A 19588-nucleotide genomic window follows, 5' to 3' on the forward strand; every position below is an offset into this window, starting at 1 on the left:
CAGCAGCGCTAAGCTTGTCGTAAAAGGCGACTAAATAGTGCTCAGAACCTTAGCCAGGGGCTAGGGCGCTCTGCCCACAGAGCAACTGGGATGTGTGCTCCAGGTAGTGGAATGGGGTACCTCTGGTGTGTTACATGCTGGGGTTGTCAGGCTATAATTTGGAAAACCTGACCGCAAACCATAGTGGTGCACCGTGTTGGGAAAGATGCCACGTTCCTCGCACGTTAAAGAACCCTACTGTGGTATTCTCCCTGAGTAGGAACCATAGGGCTCCGCCACAGGAGGCTAAATTGCCCGACCATACCCACCTCTCCCTATTTCCAGTGGCAATCAAAATTTGTTGATTCTATTGTCCTTGTGTCCCATCCCTTTTTCATTTCATCATCATTTCATGTTCATTTTATCATCAATTTCATGTTCATCGTCTGAATATAGCTGAAATATTGCTGCTCGGACGTTAAACCCCAACAAAGAAACAAACAAACATCATTTATTTTCGTGTTTATCTATTGTGGTCATTTGGAAGTAGGCATTTTATTGGATACTTGGATTTGTGGTTGATTGGTCAATTAAGTATAAAAAAAAATCATGAATTTGTCAAATCTACTTTTGCTCAAGATTTGAAATGAATATTTTGATATGCATTAAGTTTTTGTGTACTTGGCTATGGGATTGTGTTTTACAACTGACATTTAAAAACTGCTTTGCTATTTATATGGTAAATGGAAAGTGGTAAAACCCAGAGTGTACCAAACATCACTTATACAATAAGGGATTTGGAAGGAAAAACTGAAAATGCAAAGAATATTGACTGTCGCTCTTACTTCTATGATCTATTTGTTGTTACACTGACATTAGCCCCAAGGTTATTTATTGTTCACACTGACATTAGCCCCCAAGGCTATTTATTGTTCACACTGACATTAGCCCCAAGGCTATTCATTGTTTACACTGACATTAGCCCCAAGGCTATTCATTGTTTATACTGACATTAGCCTTAAGGCTATTTATTGTTTACACTGACATTAGCCCCAAGGCTATTTATTGTTTACACTGACATTAGCCCCAAGGGTATTCATTGTTTACACTGACATTAGCCTTAAGGCTATTTATTGTTTACACTGACATTAGCCTTAAGGCTATTTATTGTTTACACTGACATTAACCTTAAGGCTATTTATTGTTTACACTGACATTAGCCCCAAGGCTATTTATTGTTTACACTGACATTAGCCCCAAGGCTATTCATTGTTTACACTGACATTAGCCCCAAGGCTATTCATTGTTTATACTGACATTAGCCTTAAGGCTATTTATTGTTTACACTGACATTAGCCCCAAGGCTATTTATTGTTTACACTGACATTAGCCCCAAGGGTATTCATTGTTTACACTGACATTAGCCTTAAGGCTATTTATTGTTTACACTGACATTAGCCTTAAGGCTATTTATTGTTTACACTGACATTAACCTTAAGGCTATTTATTGTTTACACTGACATTAGCCCCAAGGCTATTTATTGTTTACACTGACATTAGCCTTAAGGCTATTTATTGTTTACACTGACATTAGCCTTAAGGCTATTTATTTTACAGTTGATTTTCTCTGATTAAACTGTTCTGGGATATAAAACTTGCGATATGGCTTCTATCTCCCTGTCACTCGATTACATGTGTATTACCAAATTTTAGTATCTAGAATCTAAGTCAATCTGAATTAACATTCATCTGCAGAAATCATTTTTCGTTGAATTCTATATTTTGTGGTTCAGATCTGTTCTAGAAAACCAAAAAATCTGGTACCCAACAATAAACAGTATTTAACTATTTATCTATTATTATTGATTCTTCGTGTGTTCTGTATTAACAGTAAAGTTTGTATTTTACCCTTATGATTACTCCATAATTTTTTGAACCAAACAAAAAATATTTATCCAGATGTAAAAAATGACAAAAAGAATGAGCAAGAGTTAACACAGCTGAATTTTTTTTTTGTAGGTTTCTGGTCAAAGATTCAGTATAAATGTTCCACATAGATTCAATATACACAGTTATAAAAGGCCAACGTTTTGTGATCATTGTGGGTCTTTATTGTATGGATTAATTAGACAAGGTTTACAGTGTGAAGGTAAGACATCTGTCCTATAAAAGGTCATTGAATCAGAATATGGCAGACGAAAGAATTAAGCAAAGTGGCAAAATAGTTCAAATAACTGACAAATGGAAAAAGTTTTCAATGCTTCTGATAATCTGCAGTTTTTTGTTTTGTTTTTGTTTTTTATTGAACTGCAAATTATATGTGTCTGTATAAACAAACATGATTAACTTCTGCTTGAAAGCAGAATTTCACTTTTTCCATTTGGGATTTTACAATTACAACTTTTGTTTTTACCCCCTCCCCCCACAAAATGGCAAGGTATTATGTGATACCCTCTGAAAAGTTGTCCATCTGTCTATCCCCTGTTGGTTTTGATAACTTGAGAACAAATCTTTGAATTTTTTTGAAACTTTGTTGTTTAGTACCATATAATACCGGTTAAGTTCAGTAGTCAATTTTTTTGAAACTTTGTTGTTTAGTACCATAAAATACCGGTCAAGTTCAGTAGTCAACATTCAGGAGTCCTCCTTTTTCAACATTACTTGGTAAGATATCAATTAAGTTTCCATAAATGCCCTATTTTTTGGTGTATCCCACAATTCTAATAGTAGATTTCTAGTTTTTGTTTTTTTTTGTTTTTTTTTTTTTTGTTTGTTTGTTTGTTTTTTTTTTTTTTTGGGGGGGGGGTGTCAGCTGGGTTAAATCATCACTGCATAATGTTAGGGTGATATCTGTAGAACACTAGTGAATGGATCATTATGAATTTTGCATATAACTACAATAATGTTGCTTGCATTCTATGCTACTGTTTGAAGTTGATTTTATTTTTCAGTGTGTAAAGTTAATGTACACAAGAGATGTAGAAAGAATGTAGCAAACACATGTGGTATAAACACACGGGAAATGTCTGTACGATTAAAGGACTTAGGCATTATCAGTGAAATAACACGCAAACGCTTTACAAGTGTAAGTAACTCGTTGCTTTCTTCTTTCAGTATGTAAAATTAATGTTCACAAAAGATGTCAAAAGAATGTAGCAAATAATTGTGGTATAAATACAAGAGAAATGGCTGAGATATTATCCGAGCTAGGCATTACTACTGATAAACATGGTACTAAGAAAAAGGTTAGTCTGCCTTGTTAGTGGCTATATGATTGTTGTTGTTTTACTCTCACTGTGGCTTCATTTGAATTTTTAGTTAGATTTTTTTTCCCAGCATGATTTAATGTCATACCATGATAAGACTAATCATTTACTAATAAACTTTGTTTTGTTTTGTTCTTTAAAAAAAGCAACAGTACTCAATCTTTTGATGTCACTTTTTGAATAAAACACTAAAAATAGTTTTGATCTTTCTTGTTTGCTATTTATTTTTCTTTCAAAATTATTTCTGAGATATGTATGACGTAGATTGTTAAATGACATTTATTATTGCATCAGCTGATCGTTTTATTGTCCATTGATTCAGGTTTTAATTCTATTGACCTACAAACAACTCATTCATTTTTAATGAAACGAGCATCTGTGTTGTACAATTTAGTTCACCGATTTAGATACATGTTAGTAAGATTTATATTGCACAATGATTTTTGATTACAGAGTTTTTATATGACAATTTTTTTACTAACTGTGCAGGGAGATTTTCCATTTTTGACCCATATCTTACAAACTTTTCCACTCATTTCATGATTTTTTGTTTGTTTTGACTTGTCGATTATTCTATGTCTACATGATTATGTTGTAAAGTCCTAAGTGATCCCGTCTGTGCTTAATTGTGTATTTTTGGACCACAAACTGATAAATGACCCACCATTGAAGAACAATAACTAAATTAGACGGCATCTTAAGACATATTCAGAATTCAGATGGCTTTGTAATTAATATTATTATCAATGAGTGTCTAAGCAGTATGGATAGCTTTAAAGTTAAATAAATTTATCCCCAAGTTTCAAAGTTTTTCTCGTAGCATGAAGAAATTGCATGAAAAATTATTTTGATATTAATATGAAATAAGATTGAACATATAATGCATAATTTTGATATAGAGAGAAAGAACAGATATTTTGTAAAAAATTATAAAAATTTTTGTCTTTCAATTGTCATAGTTTCCACTTCCAGTTATTTTTAACATTTTGACCTTTGCATTTTTGAATTGTTAATAAACGTTCTTTTTATATTTTCTTCATTATTTTTCATTAAATGATATATTTTTATTTATTTGATTGATATTATTGTTTTCAGATCAGTCTTAAAATCTAACATTTTCTAATACAAAAAGTATTTGTATGAAAATTTCTTGGACATCAATTTTATTTGCAAGTGTTTAGATTAATGCATATTGTTTGGACAAGTTTTTTTTTAGCTCATCTGGCCTAAGGGCCTTGTGAGCTTTTGCCATCACTTCGTGTCCGTCATCTTCATTGTCGTAAACTATAATAGATTTAAAAAAAAAACTTTCTATTGATAAAATGATCTGTATGATTGAACCTACAAGTCTCCATTGGATTAAAGTTTTTGGATGACTCTATGTTAGAGTTATTTCCCTTGAAAGATATAAAATGGAAGTTTTTGCGGTTTTCAGCTGATATCTTGAAAACTGTAATAGATAAAAAGAAAACTTTCAGTTGACAAAGTGATCTTTTTGATAAAGCTTATAAAAGTCTCTGTCAAGTCAAAATTGTCTGACTCATTATTGGAGCTAAAGGTGAAAATGTAAATTTTTTGCCAATATTTTAGAGATAGAAAACTTCTGTTAGATCAGTTAATTCTTATGATAAGGCCTACTTAAGTTCAATAGGTCATCAAAGTTGCAGGATGACTCTTTGTTAGAGTAATTGCCAGAACCAGATGAGCAATTCAAGCTCTTGGGAGCCTCTAGTTTTTTAAATAAAAATTGAGCATTACTCTCAGAATATAATACTTCTATTGGTTATAACAATATTTGTTTAGGAATAAGGACCTAAAAGGGGGAAAAGGACCAGAAGCAAACGTTTGACTTGACTGTCAGATTTGTGTACTGTTTAATCCTTGATTGTTGTGAATCAATTATTTGCCTTTGCTTTGTTAGGTTATCAATGACTATATTACTTTTATACATGCAGTGTTGGTATGATACTGTCATCATTTTGTTTCGAACTATACCATGAGTATTAATGTATGGATCTCTTTAGTGTCATTCCACTAAAGAAAGGGTGGGATTGATTTAAGAGTAGTAACTTATAAGGAATTAATTACCAAATCATTAATTATTTACTTGGAAAGTACTGGGGTAGGACATTATGAAAATATTTTATGAATGCAGTTGAATTTTACATAAATGTAGTCAGCACTAAGATTTGTTGTGATTCAGGATGATAATATTTGCAGGGTGCTTATTTTGTTATTTTGGTATGTTTGTTGGTAAGTACAATTGACTACAAAATGGGATGCTTTGATTGTAGCTGTGATGTGATGAATATTTTGTTATCATATACGATTATCACCAAAAGTTTGTTTCTAATTGTAGCACTCCTATAGTGATTCACCAAGTAAATCATTGCCAGACAACAGGTCATCATCCCCTATACCTGTTTTACCTGGTGAAAATGGTGGGTAAAAGTAGATTTACATCAAATATTCTCTTCAAACTAATAAACACTCACTTTTAATTTCTTAATTGATATGGTAGGGAGCTGGTTAAAAAATCGTTTTTAGAAAATGAAATATCCATCTTACTTACTACATTTTGATGAAACAATTTAACAAAAAGAAAATAATACAACTACATGCATAATAAATTATCATGAAGTAAGATTTAATAAGAAATAATATTTTTGTAACTGTTTGTTGTTTCAACTTTTCTCTTTTTATATCTCACCTAGCCATTTGAGCTATTGCCATCACTTGGCGTTCCATTGTTGCCGTTAACAATTTTTCAAAACTCTCCTCGGACACTACTCTGAATGTTCCTTGGGGTATCCTGCATAGAACTGATGTGGGGATTTTTGATCCGTTGAAAAACATGGCCGCTATTACTAAAAATAGAACATAGGGGTCAGACGGTGGTGTTTTGCACATATTTCCAAAACTATTAGGTTTAGCCAAGTTCTTTCTATGCTGAAATGATCCCTATTAACGCTTGAAAGGATCAAAGTTGTCAGATGACTCCTTGTAACAGGTTTTCCCTTGAAGGGTGAAAAAGGATGTTTTTTTGTGTTGTTTTGTTTTGTTGTTTTTTTTTTTAACATTTTTTCGCCAATCTTGAACACTATGATAGATAGAAAAGAAGCTTTCTCTTGCTGAAATGATATCTGTATGATAAGTCCTAGCAAAGTCTTCTTGAGTAGAAATTGGTGGACAACTCCTTGTTAATTTATTGCCCTTGAAAGGCAAAATTTAATCAGGTGGAAGCCTCTTGTTTTTGTAACTCTCTGGATTTCAAATTTAAAATAGTTGTGTACATTGATCTATTTCATTATTGCAATTTTTAAATTTAAAACTACTGTACCTTAAAATTAAAGTTAAAGTTGTGATATGTAAGAAGTAAACATCAAAGACATCAATAATTAGATGTGTCAAACTTACAGTTTACCATTTTTAGACAAATTACAGATGTGTTTGACATTTTTCTCCACTTGTAGATAATGAGAGTCATCTGTATACAAGTGCAATAATACACTGTATATGGTTCTGACTTACTAAAATACCTATGTACTGGCATTAAGGTGGCATATTTATATCCTCTGCAAACAAATTTTGGGGGAGGGGGTGTACAGGTTTCACCCTGTGTGTCTATTTTCTAAGCAGCTTGGAACATTGTTATGAAACTTCGTATAATGTATAATAATCAGTATAACTTGGCCTCATGTCTGGAATTCCTCCTCAACGACAGGATTAGTACTTGATGGGGTGTTAAATTACTATCTTGCGGTGTGCATATTTAAAGGAATTTATTTTAGCACTAAATTTACAGTTATATTCTGTTATTGTGGTCTCAATAACAAAATAATGCTACTGATTTCTGTTTGGTTTTTACAATGGCAATAAAATTGTGTGTCAAAAGTGCCTAGTCTATCCTCCTTGTGTTTTACAAATCTTCTATAAAACTACACATGCTAATGCTTAGAAACTTTACAGGTTGGTTCACACCAGTGGCCTCTGAATATTCCAATGATGATGTTGGGCTCCCTATGCTGGTGGTCAACATTGCTACTTGTTACATCTCTTAATTTGTGGTTTGACCACTAAACCTGACTACACTAAAGCATTAAGCTTTATGTTCTACACATGGCAATGACAGTGTATGGTTTACTTTGTAGATGATACATTCATAGGAGGCTATGGTGATACTAAGAATTTATTGGTTTCATGTCCTGATGATTATTTGTCAGGTCGACCTCGCAGTCCTTCACACATGCGGAAAAAGTCCGATAAATATTCCCTGTCAGATTTCGTGTTTATCAAAGTTCTAGGAAAAGGAAGCTTTGGTAAGGTAAGTGGGTTGAAATGTTATCAGTATAAATTATAACAGGTAATGATCACATGTTTGACGTATATGAATATTGTTGGATGAAATAAATTAAATATTAAAAATATATATACAAATGAATATATATTACTAATGGTCAGGAAAAGTTCTAAATTCCTTACCATGAAAAGTCTACTATTATTACTTGAATCAAGAACAAGTATTTAAAAAATGTCTTTTTAAATAAACTGTAAATGATGCCACTTATTTTTATGAAGAGACCTACTGTAAAAGTGTTATTGTTCATGAGGTACTAATATTCGTTGTTTTTGTTAATCATGAAATGTGATTCCCTTCAAAAAGGAACTTTTCCATTCGTTTGTACGATAGAGTTGTCAAATCTATGGATTCAAGAATCAGCAAACTGATAATTTTCCCCTAAACCAAGAAAATTGGTCCATGAATAAAAATACTTTCACAGGTATTGTACTGTGTTTTCATTTTTTATTCCTGGTGGTAGCATTTTTTTGCATTTTTCTTGGGTAGTGTTAATCCGTGGTATTGAGAATCCAACATACAATTATATTCTGTGGATAAATTTTAATTGAGATTGAATGACTTAAAATGTAAAATCTTTGGAATTGTTAAACCATATTGAATGGCCAACATTCTGTCTATAATTGTAAGACAAATCAACTTTTTGATAGTTCTTAATAACCTTTTCGAGTTATAAAATGCTAGTATAAACCATGAAATTGTCCATCTAAATTCTGTTTAACATTTCAAATTTGGTTTGTGGCTTTATATAGATGTTAATGATTTATCAACTTCTAGTTTCTATTTTGTTGCTCTATAGGAAATGAGTAGGGGTGTATGTAGCATAATAGGTTTTTTTAAGTTGTCCAGTAAAATGCTTGTTCATGTTAGAACTGTCAAATTTGCACAGCAAATTTTTTGGTCGTTCCCTACACGGGACTCAAAACTTGTACCGCTGTGACATCTGTGGCAACACCGCCTGCACTAAGTCCAGTGGCCGGCTAGGATATAATAGATAGCTTTTGCTAGCCGGGTCATTCGTCCTCGTGGGATTAATCTAGGGCTTTAATTTAGTACACGATGTATGGTAGTATGGGACAGCTCATCTAGGCGTGTATTATGTAGGATAGAGGATCAAATTAATGATGCATGTCACAACAAATCAAAATTATACAAACATCTCAGAATGCAACAACTCTTATTTGTTACACTGCTCCATCGGATCAAAAATACATGGAAGATAATATATGCATAGAAGGGTCTGAAAAATTCCTTATGATGTTCGAACTGTCAAATTTGCTTCAAAAATTTTGTTCGTTCCCTCTGCAGAACTCAAACTCGTACCGCTGTGACATCTATGGCAACACCATGACCCGGCCAGTGAAAGCTATATGTTAAAGCCTAGCTGGCCGAGTGGTCTTGGGCACTGGGAATGCAGAAGTCATTCTTACGATGGTAAACCTGACATAACTCAGGTAGCCACAAGGCTATTTAGGGATAATAAATAATTAGCAATTAATTTTACAATAAGAGAGTGACATAATATCATCTACTCAATATGGCTTCTTTCTTTGTGACACTTATACAATGCTGAGAATTAAGGTTCCAACTGAGTTTGCTTTCGTTGACTGATTTTTTTTATTGCCATGAAAATCAGTAACCAACAAATAACAATTAATTCACAGTTAGTGTAAACTGAATATGTATATCAGTATGTTAAGTTGTAAATCATTTTTAATGTAAATGAAAGTGATTGAAAAGTTACTCTCAATTACTTCTTTTAAAAAAAGCGGGTAGTAATTGACTACAAATGATAACTAGTGTAATCAATAAATAACCAAATACTGATGCTGGTAAATCTTCTTGGTATCTTAATGTGTTTCCATAGACTTTCCAGGTATATCCTTCACCCTTATCCAATATCTTAACTTTCCATATATACCCTTCATCTTTCTAATTTCTTACTTTATTACCATAGACTTTCCAGATCCACCCTTCACCCTTGTCATGTACCATCACTGTCTTGTTTAGTACCGGTAACTAATTTAATGTGGGTTAGACTTCTATGGCTACCATCACTGTCTTCTGTAGTACTGGTAACTAATTTAATGTGGGTTAGCCGCCTATGGCTACCATCACTATCTTGTGTAGTACCGGTAACAAATTTCATGTGGGTTAGCTGTCTATGGCTACCATTACTGTCTTGTAATTTGTGCTTTTTTTTCTTACTTCAGGTGATGTTGGCAGAAAAGCGAGGAACAGATGAAGTTTATGCAGTAAAAGTTTTAAAGAAAGATGTTATAATACAAGACGATGATGTCGAATGTACTATGACAGAAAAACGCATTCTAGCTTTATCAGCTAAACATCCTTTCTTAACGGCACTTCATTCGTGCTTCCAGACTAGGGTAAGATACGTAGTAGACTGCTCACTTCATTCATGGTTCCAGACTAGGTAGGATACATAGTAGACTGCTCACTTCATTCATGGTTCCAGACTAGGTAGGATACATAGTAGACTGCTCACTTCATTCATGGTTCCAGACTAGGTAGGATACATAGTAGACTGCTCACTTCATTCATGGTTCCAGACTAGGTAGGATACATAGTAGACTGCTCACTTCATTCATGGTTCCAGACTAGGTAGGATACATAATAGACTGCTCACTTCATTCATGGTACCAGACTAGGTAGGATACATAGTAGACTGCTCACTTCATTCATGCTTGGGTTGGTTACATCACTGGCTACTTAATTCATGCTTCCATGCTAGAGTAAATTACATTGTGGGCAATTCCTTTGTCCCTTTGCATCCATCGTCATCATCTGCCATTTGTCGTTAACTTTTATTTAAAAATTTTGTCCTCTGCAACCACTCACATGATTATTACCAACTTAGTACCAGCATCCTTAGGGTATCTACTTAAAAAATAGCATCAATTACATACATGTAGATAAAGCGTAAAACATGGCCCCCGTTGCTACAGTTGACTCCACTTAATCGCATATTGCTTTATTGCATATTTCGGTTATTAGCATAATTTTCTCATGCACAAAACCATTTCCTATTATTCTATTAGGGAAAAAATCGCTTATTTGCATAGGCCTTGCAGGTGCATTTCGGTTTATTGCATAGAGAATTTTGCCTCATCCAGGTAAAGACAGGTTTTTCCAAATTCTATTTTAAGCCTTCGGGTCATAAATATGTCAATCATATTTATTGTTGTAAAAACTAGATTATCATCAATCAGGAGGTGTTAATAATGGATTAAAAACATAATGGACATAAAAGACAATTTAAATGATTTCTAATTACATTAAAATAAACAAGCACCTAGGTGAACAATGACTTCTGACGACATGCCAAACATCACCTTATGATGTGGCTTGGGGTTCGGCTTGGGGTATTTTTTGTCCCTATTTAAATTCTTCCAACTACAAATGATTATCAACGTAAATTTAATTTTCTTTAATGAGCTGAACATTTTTTGTGAGCTTGGGTTACTAGGCATAAATATCAACCGAAAAATAAAAATCATCATTCATTCAGTACAATGTCTAATGAAATTCAACTACCCTAAGGTGCCCCATACTATCCACACTTAATAGGAATATATCGAGGTCAATGACACGTATAATACACAACTATCAGTGTACTATGGTGATTGTACAGAGGAATAAAACGCACAGACCATTTCAAAAGCCCAGAAACTTCAAACATTGATGAACATGACACTGAATCCTGGCTGAAATATGAAATATGGGATTTTCTTTCATAGAAAGGTCAGGAAATTACTTGACTATTTATAGATGAGAAACACAGGGTTTTACTTATAAATACACACAACGTAAAGAAGGTCAATAAACAAGACAAACACAATATATATTATTATTTATTGATAAAAGAACAATACAATGAGAAGGTCTATAACAATTAAATACCAGATCAGAAATGTTGAACAGTGATATCCCTGGTTGATCCACAGTATCGTCGTCTTACCTGAACTCACACTTCCGGTAAAATCGTAATTTCAGTTATAAGAATAGCCCGGTTATTTGCATAATTTTTACTGGCAAATAGGCTATGCAATTAAGCGGAATCCACTGTACTTTTGAAGATCTCTACAGAAGTCTCCATTGGGTCAAAATTGTCATGCACCTTCTTGTTAGAGTAATTGGTCTTGAAAGACAAAATATGATGTTTATTGTAGTTTTCAGCCAATATCTTGAAAACTATAATAGATAGTTAAAAAATTACAATTGACGAATTGACCCTTATGATAAGGCCTACAAGATCAATTGGATCAAAATTGTCAGACGTGTCATGGTTAGAGTTATTGCCCTTGAAAGGCAAAGTATGACATTTTCTTCGTAGTTTTCAGCCAAAATCTTGAAAACTACAATAGATTGAAAAAACTTTCTGTTGATGAAATGATCCAAATTCAAACAATAACTCATTGATTTGAGAAGTCATGGTTTTTTTAAGGATTTGACAATCAGATGGTTTAATACAGGTGTAACAAGTGTTTTGAACCATCTGACAAGCAGGACTCAAGATGTTAGATATTAATTCCTTTGTTCCAGCTCTGGTCAACATGCAAGTGATGCTTTTCTTTTTTGTAGGATCGTTTATTTTTTGTTATGGAATATGTGAATGGAGGAGATCTGATGTTTCAAATACAAAGGGCACGCAAATTTGATGAACCAAGAGCCAGATTCTACGCAGCTGAAGTTACCCAAGCACTTATGTTCCTTCATCGAAATGGTATTATTTATAGGTAAGTCTGAGAGAGAACAAATCACACCAAAATCAGATGAGGAATCTCAAAATGAATATTTTCCTACATATATCAAGTCATATCCTACAATAAACATATAATACATAAAGTATCTAGTCATATCCTACAATAAACATATAATACATAAAGTATCCAGTCATATCCTACAAAAAACATAAAATACGTAGACAAATATCGTCATATCCTACAAGAAACATAAAATACATAAAGTATCAAGTCATATCCTACAAAAGAAAAAATATCCAAAACAATTTGGGGGTAAGAAAATATTGTTGGTGAAGAATATGAAGAAAAAATAGAATTTTTACAATCAGTTCAGCCTTGAAGATGAAGACATTGTATCATAATAAAAATTTTAAAAAGTAAAATGTGATTGGCATTTTCTTAAGTTATAAGTCATATGATACAGTTTGCATGTTTATCTGTTTTTTTTTTCAAATGAAGTGATAGGGTAAATGATACAGTGTTCCTGTCTTTATCCCCCTGCAACTTAAAGTTGGTAAGGACATATTAGTTTACCTCTGTCTGTCCATTCAACTGTCCAGATAGGAATACATGTTTTGTTTTGGCAATCTCCTCCCATAGTTTCTAAGCTACAACTTGAAACTATTGTAGGATGTTTATGCACTTAAATAGAGATGTACAAGGCCAAAGGAGTTTGTTTTTTGGTTACTGTTGAACTAACCAATATTCCTTGGGAGTATTAGGGGTACAGAGTATTAGGGGTACATATTTTGTCTGGTTATTGCCATAGATTTTAAATTACCAGGATGTTTATACACATAATTTAGGCATGATTGTGAAAACTTCCCCTAAATTAAAGATAGCTTGAGTTATGTATCTATACTCCATAGGGGTACAATGCATGCCTTTCAGATATCAAATACTATTCTGTATATGCCCCATTCTTCATAAAAGAAATTATTTTATACATTTATATGTATCATTCATGTTTCCCAGAGACAAACAAGTTCCTGAGGCTGTCTTAATAGTTTTTTTTATACTTAGAGTATGCTAGCAACTTTACTCTATCATTAACTGTTATACAACCATAAAACTATATTATAATGCTGTCATTATTGTTTCATTGTTATTTTATTGGTTTCCATGCGTTAACCAAATATCGTACAATTTTGTTGTATTGTTACTTGCAGCTGGAGGAAGCTTGCTATTTAAAATGGGGTCACTGACCCCTACTCTTCTGCAAAAAATGGGCAAAAATGGGTAAAATAGGTGTATATTTAAGATTAATGTAACATGTTTATTTCTCAGCCTACATTTTTCATCAGATCTCTTACTGTTTTTCGGTTATAAGATACCAAAGGGGCCACATCCTAAAAAATTAACTCTCTTTTTTCTGATCCAATGTTTTTTTTTTTTTGGTGGAAATCCACTTTTACTTTTTTCAATCATTAAATTTCTCACAGTTTTTGAGGAACAAGGGGTCAAATGGGCCAAAACTTTTATTTTTTGAAAGACTTTTACTTTTCTACTTTTTATACCGCTCAAACTTTGGGGTAGTTAGGAGTCCATTTGTCAACATTACTCGTAAGCACAACTCTTTCGAAATTACTCATGGGACTTTGATATTCAAAGGGAGATAATCTGTTTCCCTAGATGATTTAAATCCTGATGTGTGACATAGGATTGTGAAAACTTATGCAGTAATATTCAGACATGTATATACATGTAATGGTAAAAAAATTATACAGTATAAATTGAGATGGATATCACTTTATAACTTGAACAGTTTTGATCCTGTGACAACAACTGATTTGTTTCTTCATTGATTTATTACAGGGATTTAAAATTAGATAATATTCTGTTAGATGCAGAAGGACATTGTAAAATAGCTGATTTTGGAATGTGTAAGGAAGGAATGTTTGAGAATAAATTAACGCAGACATTCTGTGGTACTCCAGATTATATTGCACCAGAAGTAAGTTCACTCATGATTAACTTCCATCTCGCTACTCTTACTATTTAATGAGGTGTAAGTACACACTGCAACCTACAAGTGAAGGTACAAGGCTAGAGACAATAAGTCAAACAGTGATTACGCTGTCTGTCCATCAGGCCCCACACTACCAAACCACCAAATGGAATTTAATGAAACTTCCTTACATTATTTGTTACATGATGCCTTTGTGCAACTCTTATTTTGTATTTTCATCTGAATAAATTTTTGGAATTCCTGTATGTTTTCAGGGAACTTTGATTTTCTAGTCTTCACTGGTGTATGTCTTTTATAATCATTGAGTCTTTAACATTAACAAAACAAATAATGTATGATGTACTATCATTGAGGTAGCAAATAATGTATGATGTACTATCATTGAGGTAGCAAATAAACCAGTGACAAGGACCAACAGCAATGAATAAACCTTTTACACCTAAGTTTAAATGCATTATTTTTTGATCTTCTTGGAGGAAGTCATAGTCTTCAATGATTAATCATTTATATGACAATAATTTATAATTGGTTTTGTTCTGTACTATGATTAACATTGTGGTTGTTTATAAGTTTTAGGGCATATAGGAATCAACTGTCTGTCAACCCATCTGTCCATTTGTCTGTTCCTATTTCTTGTAAGGACAACTTGTCCTTAGCCATCCAAAAAAATTCTAGATTTTCAGTAACTTTTTTTGGAAATTTTGGGGGAGAATGAATTTTATTTTTTATTTTTCCTAAAAAATAAAAACTAGCGTTGTTGTTATGACGATCTATGTGTGCTTGGTGATGGATTGGTACTGCTCTATCAATCTATGTGTGCTTGGTGATGGATTGGTACTGCTCTATCAATCTATGTGTGCTTGGTGATGGATTGGTACTGCTCTATCAATCTATGTGTGCTTGGTGATGGATTGATACAGCTCTATCAATCTATGTGTGGTTGGTGATGGATTGGTACTGCTCTATCAATCTATGTGTGGTTGGTGATGGATTGGTACTGCTCTATCGAAGTATATATTTTCTATTGCTAGATACTAGATATGTGTAAAAGTACTTCATTTTTGTTTATTGTAAGTTATGATACAGAAAACTCTGGCCCACTATAATTATCTGATAGCCACCTCTATGATAGATGTAGCACTACAAAATCTTGTTTTTAGATCATACAAGTAAAATGTACCAGTTATCACCACTTCATCATAAACCCTGATCCAGGATCATTCAATTCAAACTTCTGGTACTTACCATGTCATCTTAAATTCTGACTCCAAATCATACAAATCAAATGTACCAGTACTCGCCACTTCATCAGAAATTCTGACTCAAGATCATAAAAATCAATCCAACCGTACTTGTATTCTGAATAATATCAATTTTGACGTTTTGAGAATAAGCCATTTAAATTGCTTTAAGCTGGCAATATTTGTTGTAGATTTTACAGGAGTTAGAGTATGATGCTTCAGTAGATTGGTGGGCACTTGGTGTTTTAATGTATGAAATGATGGCTGGGCAACCTCCATTTGAAGCAGACAATGAAGAAGATTTATTTGAATCTATACTTCATGATGATGTACTATACCCAGTATGGCTAAGCAGGGAAGCAGTTGCAATTCTTAAAGGGGTATGTATCAATGTTACAGTTGTTTAATGTAGGGTCATCATCAGTGTGTAGTCACTTGGTTTTTATACACACGTCTTGTAAGGCGAAATGAATTACGGAATACAGGTGTCTCTCCAACCATCATCTATTTTTCACACAATAACGCAAAAATGCTGAAACTAGTTTTTGTGTGACTTCAGTGAATTGTTTCTTTTGTGAGCCCCTTTCAATTTTATTAATTTCAGATTTTTTTATTTTTTGAGTTAAAGGACTTTCTTAGTACAGAAACTGTTCATTTATATTAATAAAAGCTCCCTTTCAAGCTGTTCCCAGTTTAGAAACTGTATTCCGATCATTTAGATGCTTTGCAAGTTGGGCATCACTGAATGTTTCATTAATGACCTATTTTTTTTATTTATGGGTCTCCTAGAATTGGTATCACAAGGTTCCATACCATCAAAGTAAAGCTGGGATTAATTTAAGGGATTGATATACAATGTCCTTAAGGAACCATTTTTCTGGTTTGAGTGTATGGACTCCATGAAATTATATAAGTAGGTTACATACCATAAAATGTAGGTGTAGATGGATTTGAAGGGTTATCATCCTTATATTTTAGTTAAATCTTCAAGCATTCTTGGCACAAGAATTATATTTTGGTTATTCACAATAACCAAATGATTTTTCAACACTGTATACTTCTATTCCCCATACTCAGTTAAAATCCCGACTTAAAAACATTATACATCGTTGTTTTTCCAAAAAAGATGGTACACCTAGATACAAATATATAGTTCTTGGTAGAGATTCCTCATACTTTGTATGAAATAATTCCAAATCATCTTCCAAATATACAGAGGAAGATGTTTACAAAATGCTGGAATTTTTAATCGACAACATATTTGTCCAGTGTGGTGGACGTGTTTTTCAACAAACGGTCGGCATTCCAATGGGAACAAATTGTGCTCTTTTACTTGCTGACCTATTCCTTCACTCTTATGAGGCTGACTTTATAGCTGATCTGATCCGAAAGAAAGAATATCGTTTGGCTAGATCCTTCAATCTGAGTTTCCGCTATATAGATGACGTATTATCTTTAAACAATCCTAATTTCGGGGATTTGATACATCGCATCTACCCAAAAGAACTTGAGATAAAGGATACTACAGACACTGTGAAGTCAGCCACATATCTTGACCTACACTTAGAAATTGATGGTAAGGGAAAACTATTGACCAAACTTTATGACAAACGTGATGACTTTTCATTCAGAATTGTCAACTTTCCTTTCATCTGTGGCAACATCCCTCCAGCTCCTGCGTATGGAGTGTTCATATCACAACTCATATGTTATGCCAGAGCTTGCCGAAAATAGGCAGACTTCTTGTATAGCGCTAGAACTCTAACCAATAGGCTTCTGAACAGGGTTGTGTTGCTACAAGATTGAAGTCATCACTACAAAAGTTTTATGGTCGTCATCATGAACTCGTGGATCGTTATGATGTATCCATCAGCACCATGAAAACTGATTTATTCAACGGGTCATAGTTTTCCTTTCCTCGTTTGTCAACCCGGACTTGACTTTTTATGAGCAACTTGGCGGGTGTTTCTAGAAAAGCTTTCCCTACTGGTGCACCTGGTCCATGCTCCCAGTTTTTAGTGGAGTCCAAATTGCTCATTTACTTTTGTTACTTTGTATGTATGATTTTAGTTACTTTATGTTCTTTGTTTTGTATGTCTGTTTTCCATGTCTGGTCTTTGTCCCTGGATTAAATTCTTTTTATTACCGCTATAACCTTGGTTCCCTTGATTACTCTTTCCTATTTATTATATGATGTTCGTAATAATTTATTAATGCAATTCATTTGAACAAAGTTTCCCATCAGTAATGTAAATTTTATGCAAATTACCTTCATTTTTTAACCCAATTGTGAATCATTTTGCACATGTGCATTATCATTCTCAATTAACAAAATGTAATCAGTGATCCTTTGGTGATAAAAATGCAGTGTTTGGGCTGCAGTTGAAGGTTTGTACTTCTTCGAATAAGGATGAGTTTTTTTAATGTATTTGTAAAGAATTCAAAACCACTAAGCGTTTTGTTACCTAAAGTTTCATATTACTTTAGATAATGCTATCAGTACAATGCTACATACTCTGAACTGGAGATGGTGCATACTATTCTCCATTTGATTCAAATTTGTTTCAATAATAGGAGACCTTGTGGACACAACTCCTCTGAAACTTCTCGATTGATTCTTTTAGTATCAATGTGATATAGAAGTGTAGATGCACATACTTCACTGCCTTTTGTTTCTGCAAATTTAATTGGAGATATGGGACGTATACTATTTTCTGTATGTTTCAACAATTCATGTTGTTGTTGATACAACTTCTCAGATAGATTGTTTTTGTTTGATGTATTGTTATGAGGTGTAAATATGCATATCACACTTCCATTTAGTTTGAGCAAATTTTGTTGGAGTTTTTGGAAGATATGTTGTGGACTTATGAAACTTACACTATAATGTCAATCATTTATCATTTACTTCTGAATTTGAGTAGCTTATTCTTTCTGCTTTAACAACAAGCATCTCTAGTTTTATTTAATTTCTAATTCTGCCATGGCGGGAACATTTGGCTATGTGACACTATCTTGTTTAAAAAAATGAATGTGTACCTACCAAAATTTTCTGTTTCAGTTTATGACAAAGAATCCATCAAGGCGGTTAGGGTGTGTCAAACAGCAACAAGGAGAGAAAGCTATTTTAGTTCATCCATTTTTTCACGAAAAAATAGATTGGGAAGCATTAGAACAAAGGAAAGTAAAACCACCATTCAAACCAAAAATAGTAAGTCATTGTATGAAATTGTTATAAAAAGGACATCAATTCAGGGGTAATACAGTAACACATTTATAAATTGATATAAACTACCTTCACCACTGAATGGAATTTAATGAAACTTCCGCAGAACATTTATGAAATATTGAAGATGTGCACCTCTTATTCCAGATTTTGGTCCAAATTTATTTTGAGGTACTTCCTGTTTGACAATTTAATTCATAATTTTACTGTATGGTTTCTTAGAGGGGAAGATTTCTGAGCTTTTATTTTAGGGAATGTGAAGATATTTGGTATATTGCTTCTGCATGATGAGTTGTACCATCCCTCCCCTTTCCAGGTTCATTGCTTTTCACTTCCTATTTATCAATTTTTTTTAGTGATTGCAATAATTTCCATTGAATTTTAGAGTAAGGTGGAGTTATGGGTAATTTTCATTAAGGTTCTTTAATTCCCTCAAATAGACTGATATCTGTTATGTGTACCAAACCTGTGCAAGAACTGTAGTAAGTAATATCAGTTACGGGGTGAAACGATACTGCAAGGTACTGGAGTACACAGTGTAACTTGCCGCGTTTCTTATTTGGTACATGCTTGGGACCAGAAGTCATTATTTTTGGTAGTTCCCTGTGAGAAATCTCCAGTGCGGAGGTTAGAATTAAGTTAATTAAAATGGCAACCTTGGATGGCATGGCAGAGCAGGGGTTGATCAATTCTGATTAAATAAAGATAAAAGACCCCTCTTCTACCTTCCAATCATAAGTTTGAAAGTACTTTTGATTCAAATTGATTGCAGAGGATGAAATAATAC

The 19588-nt window shown here is 33.3% G+C and overlaps 1 protein-coding gene across 2 annotated transcripts in view; it reads left to right on the forward strand.

Annotated features, from left to right (window-relative positions):
• Window positions 1-19588, forward strand: part of LOC148623277 (calcium-independent protein kinase C-like) — a 38724-nt gene that overhangs the window by 14667 nt on the left and 4469 nt on the right. The window contains exons 6-14 of one of the 2 annotated variants that reach the window (XM_088565010.1): window positions 1999-2128; window positions 3094-3224; window positions 5605-5686; window positions 7397-7569; window positions 9816-9989; window positions 12205-12359; window positions 14181-14319; window positions 15767-15955; window positions 18637-18786. In XM_088565010.1, the coding sequence (XP_088421136.1) occupies window positions 1999-2128; window positions 3094-3224; window positions 5605-5686; window positions 7397-7569; window positions 9816-9989; window positions 12205-12359; window positions 14181-14319; window positions 15767-15955; window positions 18637-18786 (1323 nt within the window). Of the gene's footprint in view, window positions 1-1998; window positions 2129-2930; window positions 3065-3093; window positions 3225-5604; window positions 5687-7396; window positions 7570-9815; window positions 9990-12204; window positions 12360-14180; window positions 14320-15766; window positions 15956-18636; window positions 18787-19588 lie in introns of both variants that reach the window. The other variant, XM_088565009.1, reaches the window with a different exon arrangement.

Source organism: Perna viridis, chromosome 2 (assembly GCF_037379345.1).
Source record: "Perna viridis isolate PV_CMFRI_1.1 ecotype Kerala chromosome 2, ASM3737934v1, whole genome shotgun sequence".
Classification (NCBI taxonomy): Eukaryota; Metazoa; Mollusca; class Bivalvia; order Mytilida; family Mytilidae; genus Perna; species Perna viridis.